We start from the raw sequence: 12,235 nt of genomic DNA, 5'->3' as shown, positions 1-12,235 counted from the left end.
TGGACACCAACTGCTTCTTGCATGGTTTCCTCCCCAGTGAAAGTCTCTTGTTCTTAACCATTTCACAGAACAGTCTCATGGTGGCAACTATCACTGTTGTGTGCTCTCCAATGTTAGTCCCAGACTCTCTTTCCTTATTGTCTTATCATGGGGCAGATAAAACCATTTTCATGAGCATTCTGAAATGACGTATGTACTTCTTACTACCTTCAGCACAGCAGAATAATGCTTATTCCAAGGGCATGGTTGAGGTGCCAATCATTTTCAGGACTCTATTTTTGGCATCATCATTAACTTGTTTTTTTGTTTGTTTGGTTTTGGGGAGGGGGTTGTTTGTTTTTTATTTGAAATTGGTGGGATTCAGCTATATAGAAATAAATGGATAAAAGTATGAATATGTGTGTTTTCATGTTTGCCTCCTCTCTCTCTTTCAGCTTTTGTGGTTGTTTTCAAGACATGGTTTCTCTGTGTAGCCCTGGGTGTCCTGGAACTTGCTTTGTAGACTAAGCTGGTCTTGATCTACCTGCCTCTGCCTCCCGAGTGCTGGGATCAAAGGAGCGCACTATGACCCCATGGCTTTATCTTTCTCTCTTTAAATTAGGAAAGATCCAAAGATTTGACAGTCGCTACTACATATGAGGAAAGCTACTTCTGCCTTAAGTGGAGTTTTCAGTAAAACCTACAGTAAGAAAAATGATGGATTTTCTTATAATCTGCAGGAAATGTTTGATGTTATATTAGACGAGAATCAACTTGAGGATGCCTGTGAACATCTGGGAGAGTACCTGGAGGCGTACTGGCGGGCCACCCACACAAGCAGCAGCACCCCCATGACCCCACTACTGGGGAGGAACGTGGGCTCCACGGCCCTCTCCCCATACCCCACAGCTATCTCTGGGTTACAGGTACTATTTTTTTTTTTCCTTATTGGCTTATAACTTTTGCAACCTAATTTTCAGGATCCAGTAGAGAATTAATTAAGATGAAGACTCCAGTTGTTGTTAATCTGAAGAAGCAAGAGAGGAAGACATTGAATTAAAAAAAAAAATACAGGGAGCTAGAGAGATGGCTCAGCAGTTAAGAACATTTTCCGTTCTGGTTGAAGAGACTGGGTTATGCCCTAGCAACCACGTGGTCGCTCACAACCCTGTGTAACTCCATTCTGAGGAGAGCTGACCTCTATGGGTGCCAGGCACACATGTGGTGCACAGACATACATGCAGGCAAAATATTTATACTTATAAAATAAATAAAACTTAATTTTGTTTTAATTAAAGGAGAAAACTAAACCTTACACTGATCCTGACCTGTTATTGAGAAAGCCTGCCCTTCCCATAAGTTTCTCTTTCTGAAGAATTTTGCTATGAAGGGATAATGAATTTCAATTAGGTTTCTAAGGACTCTGAAATCTCTGCTAGACTTAACAGTCAGCTTGTTCTCACTGTGTGGTACCACGGACAGCACTTCAGTACAGAGAGGGCTCTAGGCTGCCTTTAACTGTTCTTGTTCCGCAGGCGGCTGAACCTGCCCTCCCCCTGTACAAACAGAATGAATTCGTAGATTTGGAAATGATGACAGTTCCTGAGTTTCTGGAGGCATCTAGGGGCCTACCATCATCAGTGTAGGGAGTTTGGAGCTAAGCACAAAGAATGTCAGAGCTCTTTTCTGTCGCTCGGCTGGTGCAGTCACTAGGAGTTGGATGCCAGAGGCACGGTGATACAAATTGAGTCCTGCCTTTCTGCAGTAATAATCATTCACCATTTATCAAACAGCTGGAATGGATCCAAACTCCAAGCTGAGAAACATACAGTCAAGTGAGCCTCTTGGCAACGTGACTGGTTTTGTTTTAATGGGTTATAATGATAGTCATAATCGAAGATTTCGCAAAGTTAACTCTAAGCTAAATGGCACTCTCTGAAATATTATTATAACTACATTACCCCACTGCAGACGGCACCTTTGTCAGCAGAGAACCTGCCAAAGAAATGAATTTCCTCTGACACTAGAAATGAATACAGGAAACAGACGAGGGTAACGCTCTGCACGTCTGTATGCACCAGCACTGTTCCTTGTCTTGTCTGCCTTCTGGTACGCCCTCCAAGAGCAGCATATTCCCATTGCCTATGGTGACTCTTTTGGATATAAAGGGAAGGGGTGGATGACCCAGTAAACTTTGTAGTGCTGGAGGATCTCATGGTGTATTTTGTTTATAACACATAACCCTATGACTGTGCACAGACAGTAGCTCTCCCTGATGACCGCATTTGGTGACCTTTATTCTGTGGCCTACTTCTCCTGGTAACCAAAGGTGTTTGATGGCATGATCTGTGACCCACTAAATAAGTTCCAAGCTGTGGGAAGCTGATGTACTTTGGGGAAGAGGTACCTGAGCCCTTGGTTGCATCATGTTCCTGCTCCATAATCTATGTGACCTATCTAAGCTGGTAGACACAAACAGACAGGTGCTCCTTGAGAAAAAAAGGTCAGATAATACATTCTGGGCCATCAAGTAACTGCCTTAAGATGTTCATCTCAATTAATAATATTAAAGAACTTGGCTTATATCTGAAGATTGAGTTTCATATCTGTATCAAACACAGAAACAAATGGATTATTTAATTGATAGTACAGATAGTAATTTCATTCATTTTTTTTCAGAGCTATAAGGAATATTGATCTAGGGTAAGATGAAGTAAATATATAGTGAGTGATTTTTGGAGGAGAAATACTTTTATGAATTCATGAAAGGAATCAAATAATAGATCTTATTCTAAATTTTATTTCCTAATGATAAAACAATCCTCTTTTTTTCCAATGGAGAGAATTATTAAGCCTATCTAAATAGATTAAGTTCTATTTAAGAGTTCACTTTCAGTTCTTGTGTTTCAGTAGAAAACAGGGTCATTCAATATCATATACTTACATTCATAAACTATCAGTAATAAAGCATGTATGTATGTTGCATCCCAAAGAAGACAACCAGGTATTCCAAGCAGTACATTTGTGAATCAAAATGCTTTATTAGGTCAGACAGCAGCTTGTTGTACAGCCCGTTATTGCGCATGCGTTCAAATGTTCAGCTGAATGAAGCTGACCTTCTCTAACCAGTGAACTGTCTGATATTTTTAGAGCCAGCGAATGAGGCACAGCAACCATTCTACAGAGAATTCTCCAATTGAAAGACGAAGCCTAATGACCTCTGATGAGAATTATCACAATGAGAGGGCCCGCAAGAGTAGGAACCGCTTGTCTTCCAGCTCCCAGCACAGCCGAGATCACTACCCCCTGGTGGAGGAAGATTACCCTGACTCATACCAGGACACTTACAAACCTCATAGGAACCGAGGCTCGCCTGGGGGATGCAGCCATGACTCCCGACATAGGCTTTGAGGCTGCCAAAACAAAAACAAACAAACAAAAATCATCTGTTGACAATTTGCCATAGTACTGCTAAGATAAACCAGTCATCTTAATTTGGCAAGCACGGCACAGTATCTGCTGTGTGGGTGGGCTGCTGTCATTTGATCCTAGGGGCAAGAATTAAATAGAGGTACATTATGCCCTTGAATCTAGATGGGTATTAGATGCCCAATCATATAGGTATTTTTAAGTGCTACATTTACATGATAACAGTACCTTTTGTTTTCTTCATAGATTTTAGACACATCAATTTGTAATTTAGGGTACTTATCAAGGCACATATAAAATAATTTCCCGTGTAGGAAATTCCAAGTGACCAGTTCCAGTTGGAACCAATTTATAAACCAATTCCTGTTGGAATTTGGGTGAATTGACTGGAAAGTCTACTTGAGCATGTTGAAATCAGTTGAAAAATCAGAAAAAAAAAATACCCAATAAGGAAATCAATATACTAATAGAAACCAAACCCAGCTATGGTATTTATTTGCTGGGAGCTAAATTTACAATTCAAGTTGGAATGTATAAACATTTTAATAATATGGTAATGTTGCCAGAATGGCTTTTCAAACTTACCAAATACATTGATAGTGCCAAAAAAAAAATCTCAGAAATCTTAATGCGGAAATTATATAATCGCCTCAGATTTTAATATTTTTATTTTTCCTGATACAGCTGTTGTATTCAAAGTGTTTTGCCTTCTGTTCAGTCAGTACTGTTAGCCAGTTTGAAGTTGACAAAATCCAGGGGATATCTGAGAGTAGTCAAGAGAAGCCCAAGCATGGCCAGTTCCAGAGAACGGAGAATGAGGTGTTGTTTCTTCTGTAGTAAGTCTGCACACAACTACACACATCTGGAGATCTGGAGTCAGATAGCATATCTGTGGCCAGACCTTTCTGGGTACAATGGTGATTGGCTCGGGATGGGAAGTCATCCATCCTGCTGTACACTGACACCGGCTTAGGAGTTCTGTCAGCATGGCTGAGTGTCTTTCCCTTACTTCAGCCGGTCTCTGTTTTTAATATAATGAATGTTTTGGCCCTACATCGCACTTCTTTTAATTTTCATTGGCATAATTAAATTAGGTACTGAAAGTTACGTTTTCACAAAATAATTAGGAAAAGTTCAAACACTGAATTAAAATCTTGCAGAAAAAAAAAACCCTCACAGATTCAGAATATATTTGTTCACTAAAAGCAAGGCAATTTTAATGCATGCCATTAGAGAGAGTTTGGGGGCTGGTCGGTTTCATTGCTAGTGAACAGCCTTTAGATTTCCAATGAGTGTATTTATGAGATTGGTGACCTATGTCCTTTATTATTAAAGAAGGCCTTATTCCAAGAAATTATTGAAATTGACCGTTTGAAACAAATGTCTTTATGAAAGGGCTTGTTTCTGAAATGACACATGCATGTGTTTTCTAAAGACCCAATTGGAGCTAGACGTAAAGTCTCTTTCTACTAATGCCTTGAAGTCAATTTTTAAAATAAGTATAATTAATTTTATGTTAATTTTCTCCAAAATTTTCAAGGCATGGGCCCTCAAAACTACATACCAGTTCATTAATTTTCCTGATCAGGAGTCTAAGTTTCATATTCTTAATCAGTTCTCCATATCTTGAATCCCATCAACCCATTGTCTTGATTGTATGTGCAACCCGTTATGAACCTGCTTATCTGATAATGAGGCTGCCTGAAATTTTGTAAGTAATCTCAAACATTTGATACATTTAAACACGGGCTCAGTAAAACTGACAAGCTAACATCTGATACTGGCTTGTGAAGCTCTATTGTCATCCAGCGAGGCTTACAGAATTTTCTGTTAAGACATTTAACAGAGCTGTATTCATTGGGCTCTTCAATAAGCATATAATCTTCCATTACTAAATACTTTGTTAGAACACAGAAGAGCATTTTCCAGCAAACAAACTATATTTATTACATGTATAGCACATATTTGCATGAGAAAGAAAACATTAGCCAAACATTTTCCTGTATGCTTTACTGGTTTCTTGTTTGTGCGCATTAAAGCATTTAATTGCAGAGAGTGCACTTGGGTGTATAAATTTAGAATAGATTGCTGTTCAGCTTTTTCTGCAGTAGCATTAGCAATTTGGTCATTTAACTACTTTAAGATATCTATATTTCATGGCGGGTAGCTGTAACAGCATTTACATATATTTCCTAGTCAACAAGGCTACCTTTTCTTTCAACTTTGAAGGGTCACTTGTTTTTCAAGCATCTCCAGCCCTTTTTCTCCCCCTTTTGCTCTTCCATGTCATGCTGAAAGACGGAGGCCCATGTAATCTGTGCACACAACTCACCCATCATTTGCCATTAGAAGTCCATCCCTATTTTGCTTTGCAGTTCTATTAAAAAGCTAGCAATGTTGGGAAAGGGTAAGACATATATTCTTGATGAATCTATTTACTGTTTCACTTTGCATATCATTCATCTTCCTCCTGTAAGTTTCTCTCCTACAGATGAGGAAGAGATAAGATTCTTCCTCTCTTTTTAAAGGATCAGTGTTGCTTGTATAAATGATTAAAATCCAGATATATACTAAATAAAACATTTTATCTTTGCCAAGCATACCAAGAACCTCTAGGAAATGCCTATTCCACAAGTACTTTGCTTTAATTCATTTTACTCAAAATGGCAAATGACAAGCAGGAGAAATATTTCTATATCATTTGAGGCTGTTTTCACTTATAGAATAGACCATGTTAGAACTCTGTGAGTTTTTATGATATATAATAATGCACACTCGTGCAACAATGTGGAAATGTGGTCCTGGAAAAAGAAGAAATGCTATTTATGCTCCTTTTGCTTATTTCCAAGACTATAATATGACTATAATATCATAATCAACACTGTCACCTTGTTTATGCTAACACTTAAAACAACACATAGTGGTATTTGCAAGCGACTCTGATTGTCTCCCGTCTATATATGGCTTTACTGGGTAGAAGATTAGAATTGTTAGCAATTAGATTCATGGTCTTTCCTAAAGAGTCTCAGCTGTGTGACTATACAAATCATCACATTTCATTCTTAAGGGAAGGAATTTTAAAGTCTGAAACAAATTGAGACAATTATTTGTTCCACTTTAAGTAATCTGTGATTATAATTGCTGTTTGCAAAAAAAATGTATTTTTAGAATGTTAACGTCTTTTCATACCTGCATACTTGAACTTGTCTTTTGTGGGGGGGCCTTAAATTTCATAGTAGAGAATAGGGGAGTGAAAAGGGAATGACGACAAAGAAGCTGTGGTAAAAGATAGTGCATACTCTTCAACTTTCAAAGAACATATCCCAAAATGTTGAGACACAGTATGTCAGTGAAGAATGTTTCTAGGCAATCTTATTTGCAAGCTAGTATATTTTCTTATATAATTTTATTTTGTTATTTGCTTAAAAAAAAGAAAGGAAAAAGAACACAATACCACCATACAAATTGCCCTCTATCATGACATGTATACTACCTCTTTTCTAGAGAAAACAATCTGTTTTTAGAGGGGAAAGTCCTGGTGATAGTGTCCATTCTGCCAGCGTGCTGCAGGGTTGGAAGTGTTCAGATGCACCTGCCCTTTAGAGTTCACACTGTTTTCAGATGCTCCCAGCATGCTCTCATTTCTTCGATGTCAGCAAGGTTTTCTTGAAGTTAATCCACAGCTTATCATGACGTGAGTTTAATTTAACAAGAAGCCATCCTAGGGAACAAAGCAAACTGAAAGGAACTACCTCTGTGCAAAATGTAGCCTCTAGCTCAGGTCTACGGATGAGAAATCCAGAGACTAGATGTTTAAAGGCAGAGTTGATCAATCCTTGACTTCTAGGGGTACTAAGGGCATGCTGTGGCCACTTACTGGGTAAGGATCTGCATTGCCTGGAACTCCCATGTAATTGGAATATATCAACATTTCAAATAAATGATTACATAACCCTTATTCCTTTATATTTGCCTTTGTCTCTCATGACAGTGTTATGTTTTTTAACTATATAAAACTAATCTTTGAATGACTGTATGAGTAAAAACTACAGGAAATCATGTAATAAAATTTGTTCTATTAGTTCCTTACATTTTAAAATATTGTCAACATTGTAACTGTTAATTAAGTTACTTACTCCAGCTGTGTCTAGGTGGCAAACAACAGAGTCCTTTTTCTTTTAGATGAAAATGATGATCGAATCAGACAACTTTAGAGCTGCTGGGCAGACATGAAGAATAACTTATTGAGTTAAGCAATCCAGTTCATCAAAATCGTAAAACTGGTTTATACGGGCAGACAGCTACAGCATTCAGAAATTACTCTTTAAGGTTTCTTCTTTTGTTAAAAGGACCTTTCTCCAATGAAATAGTCCTCTGAGAGCAATGTCTTTGCTTGTGGATAACTTAAAACAAAATGCTGCATGTAATGAAGGTATATTATGAGAAGATTAGAAAGTATCTCATCAGATAATCTTAATTAAGGGCTGTAACTCCTACTTGCCATAAATAAGAGGGAATAGTGCTAAGACTTGGGGACTCATAACTTTTCATGAAACTTTCTTTTTGGTGGATGTAAAATATTCACAGAAAGATAGAAGAAAATGTTACCAATGAATTTATAATAGTTTAGGGAATTCACCGATTCTTCCTCATTTGAAAATTATAACGAGTTAAAATGAGAACCGAGAATAGCAGATCTTCAACTTTTCAAGTCTTGGGTTATATTTTTTAAACATTTAAATCTCCCAACAAGCGGCTTGATCTGTGTTTATGCAGGGGCATAACACTTGCCCTACGTGCATGCTACTTCATACACTTCCGGAAATCAGTGTGAATTCCATACACACGGGGTGTCACAGATGTGAGGAAATCGGTGTAAATTCTGCTCACACGGGGGTGTCATGGATGCAAGAAAATCGGTGTGGATTCCATACACACAGGGTGTCACGGATGCGGGGGAAATCGGTGTGAATTCTGTTTGCACGGGGGTGTCACACATGCGAAGTCATTAACGCTATATTGTTGCATACTATTTTTCATATGCCTTACAATATTTTCTGGAACGTTATTAAAATGAAAGCATTTTATTGCCAAAATAAATCTATGTTGTTACTTCTGCATTAGCAGTAGAAAAATAATGTAGCAAAAATATATATTGTACAGTACAAAATTATAATATATATATATTTTGCCAATAAATGAAAATAGATTGAGGAGAAAGAAGCACATTTGTTATAGCACAAACCCACTGTTAAATTTGGCAGTCCTGTTTTTAGATGTATGTAGATTTGGTTCTCTGTCTTACCAGATTTATTTCATCTCTCATATTTGTAATTCTGCTGCTTGATGTCTTCCAGCAATTTATTTCATAGCCTTGCAATCTGTGAGTGTAATTTACTTATTTTATTCCTTTACATAAAACATACGAACTTCATTTTGTGTTACGACTCATACTATATTACTCTATTTGCTGTTCCTGTTTCTTCTCCTTTGGTAACAGATGGCACGGCAGGTGAGCTCACAGGGCTCCTCTGGGCTTTGGATGTTTGAAAGTTTGTTTTTCCCAGCCTCAAGTTAGAGATCAGTAAAATGTCCCCATGGAAAAATTTTAAGTAGGGATTCTTTGTTTTGTTTTGTACTTGATACTATTTGAAGCATAAATTAAAACCATTAGCTGTATTTTAAGAGGTGGGGGGGATTAAAAAATAATGTTATTAATAGGAAACATACTAAAAATAACTATGGCAAAATGATGTTAGAAGATTTCCCCTATTCTGAGGGCTGTTGATATCCCAGGCTATTCCTATGTCTCTGCTGATGTGGTGGGGGAAATGCCTTTGTCAAATAACTTTCTTTTTCTTTGGTTATTTATTTTTAATAACTTGTCCCTTTCATTTCTGTTACATAGACCTGTGTGGCGTTCTACAAGGCATGCTGGGGAAATACACTATGCAAATGTACACCGTGCTGCATGCTTTGTTCCTCCTCTGCTTTACTTGCTTAAAGAAAAAAAAAATGTGGTGTTATTTTTGTGAACAAAGACATTTAACAACAACAAAAAAAATGCAGAGTGCATGCATACAGTATCCTAATTTCTATGGGTTGTTTTATGGAATTTAAATGTGTACAAAAACTGCATTAATTTTTTCTTTTATATAATAAATGAAAAAAAAAAAACACTGAAACTAGCATTCTACCTTTCATTTATATTCTGGAAATATACAGAGGAAATGCCAGAAATCGTAAGCAATATTCCTGCAGCTTTTAATGGAAGATAAATTTATATATTTACTCTTTACAGAAAAAAAAAAAGAGTCAATGAAGTGACTGTTTCCTGATTATTCTGCTAGATTCTCTTGAGTTACCACAAAAGAATGTTTTATTAGAAAAGAATGTCTAAGTTGCACACACATATAGGAAATGGATTATACCAAAATAAATGTATGAAATAAGTCTGAATATAAAAAATATACTAGATAAACCTTAAGTTCTCAGGACATCTTTTAATGATATCTGTAGCAGTTGTCAAAAGTTTCCACAGTGACAGGTCTGGAATTATATGATAGGTGTATAGATTAGGAATTATATGATAGGTATATAGATTAGGAATTATATGATAGGTGTATAGATTATGGCTGGGCCTTCAAACACACCCCAGAGTTGGTTGCCTATGCTCTGTAACAGGATTGGAATTGGACTTTTATCTCACTGTAGTACACAAGACGTTCAAGGGAAATATGTAAGCTATCTGTAGAATTAGAATTATACAGTGATGTATTATAGCCACAGACTTCATCACATTGAATTCATGTGAGCTCCCTGAAAAAGCAGGCAGAGTATAAGTTAATAGAACCACCTGCAATTAAGAAAACCAAAAGCTCATTGTCATTTTTCCCCTCTGGAGTAATTTTTTTTTTTTAAAAAATACACGCACCAGATACTCTCCAGCCAAGCAGTAACCTGAATGAAACATGCAAAGTGCTTAGTAAACACAAAGGCATTGGCTGTATGAATAATTTTGTCAGTGGAGGGGTCTTACCTGTGACTACCCCAACAGTCAGCCAACAATCTGAAAATCCCAAGAGTAAAACAACAGTTCCTGGCTGTTTCATTAACAAGGAATATACTTGAAACTACCTCTCCTGTCCTTAGCATAATTCTATTGGACTGTAGAAATTTCTTGTCTTTTCCTATAGCATACAAGGTCAGCACTGTGGACTCTAACCACTGCCTTCCAGCAATAACTATGAATTATTTGACATCCCTGTGTTCAGGTCTGCTATCATATCTTCTTTGCATGACCAAAAAGCTTCTATTAGATTTATAATATTGCAAATTATTTGTGATGTCTACTTCTTGTATTCCTTTGTGGAACATCAGACTTGTTTCAACAGGCGGTTGCTCTCCTAGACAAAGTTTGTCCTCAGTCAGGCTCCTTTAAGACTGGTCTCAATTGGGGCTTATTCTTGGGCTTAGCTGATTTTTAACATCCAGGCATCTACTGACGTCCTGATTGTTCGTTTTCACCGACTGAAGGGACCATTTTATATTAATGACTCCTGATCCTTTGAAGCAATTATCTGGGGATTCTTTTGCAATAATCCTGGTATGGTTTTTCCTTTAGAAATTATTACTAGCCAACAACCTAGGGGTTCATCCTATATAAGTCACATGAAGATAAAGACTCTGCTTCTCTAATTCTAGCCTCCCTGACTCTGGAAACAGAGCTGTGTCTTCATGGTAAGAGACTGTCCTCCTCTTATTTGGCTGTCCACTCCCTCTGGAGTTGGCTGGGAATTGTTTTTGCTAAGGGGGAAATACAGGGCAATGGTAAAGCTCACTGTGTCTCTTTAGTTAGGGATCACAGTCCACAGGCTGTTTCCCAGTATCTGGAAACAGTTGTTTCTTGTGTTGTATCCAGTATTCTGCTTGTTAACGGTAGACTGGTAAGGCACATGTTTTACTCTCTCCTGCCTTGAAGCAGAAGTCTTCCATGGGATTTTGCTTTAAAATTTATAAATGACTTTAAAAATTGATAAAAATACTTAGAAGATCTCAAAAGGAAGAACAAAAAGTTTTCTATCCCTCAATTAAGATTCCCAGTAACATCTATAGTTAACAATTTTGTATTTTATCTAGGAAAGTCAGCCAAGATTCTACTAGTCAGATCCATCCCCCTTTTCTGTGAGGGGCACTTGGAAAATAGTCTAAGAGACCATCTCCTTAATAGAGTTCTAAAACACAGATCTCTAACTTTGTGAGTAAATATGGGTCTGGCATACATTAATAAGTTGCCAAAGACATGTGGAAATTTGTCAGCTGTCTCAGGAGTTGCTAAAGCTCTGCCTACACTGGGTGAGAATGGAAACACTGAGGAGCTCGTGTAAGTTGGTGATGCAAACATTGATTTTCTAAACAGCCTACAGGCTATTAAGTATATCCAGATTATAATATAATGTGCAGACTAGTTTAAGGATTTTACTCTCCTTTATGTATGCCTCCTTTAAGACAGGCATTCGAACACAAGCCCCCAAAGAAGATGAAGAACTCTCTTTCCCATGCATCGAGATAAGGCAGTATATGGTTAGAAGTCAGGTGGACTAGTGCTTCATTTCATGTGGCTGTTGAAGATGAGGTGCCGGGAACAGCTCAAAGGGGCCTTTCACAGTTTTCTGTCTCTGCCTTTTTCCTTCCCTTTTACAAATGGAAGTTAAAGAGAATAGAAAAAAAATGACGCTCATTCCACTCATTTTCTTTGTTTACTTTTGTGGAAAACGTAGTCAGCCCCAGTTCCTCTTTGAGTCAAAACTATCAGTTGTCAGTTAAC

General features: G+C 37.5%; 1 protein-coding gene across 5 annotated transcripts in view; it reads left to right on the top strand.

The window, feature by feature from the left end:
* The window catches only part of Cacnb4 (calcium voltage-gated channel auxiliary subunit beta 4), a 244,806-nt gene extending 241,364 nt beyond the window's left edge, over positions 1-3,442 (top strand). For all 5 annotated transcript variants that reach the window (XM_034494568.2, XM_076928741.1, XM_034494566.2 and 2 more), the window contains 2 exons: positions 720-905; positions 3,130-3,442. In XM_034494568.2, coding sequence (XP_034350459.2) covers positions 720-905; positions 3,130-3,390 — 447 coding nt within the window. In that variant the 3' untranslated portion in view covers positions 3,391-3,442. The remainder of the gene's footprint in view (positions 1-719; positions 906-3,129) is intronic.
* The last annotated feature ends 8,793 nt before the right edge of the window (positions 3,443-12,235 follow it).

This window comes from Arvicanthis niloticus, chromosome 2, assembly GCF_011762505.2.
Source record: "Arvicanthis niloticus isolate mArvNil1 chromosome 2, mArvNil1.pat.X, whole genome shotgun sequence".
NCBI lineage: Eukaryota > Metazoa > Chordata > Mammalia > Rodentia > Muridae > Arvicanthis > Arvicanthis niloticus.
Note: the sequence above shows the minus strand (reverse complement) of the source record. Positions and strands in the feature narration are given on the sequence as shown.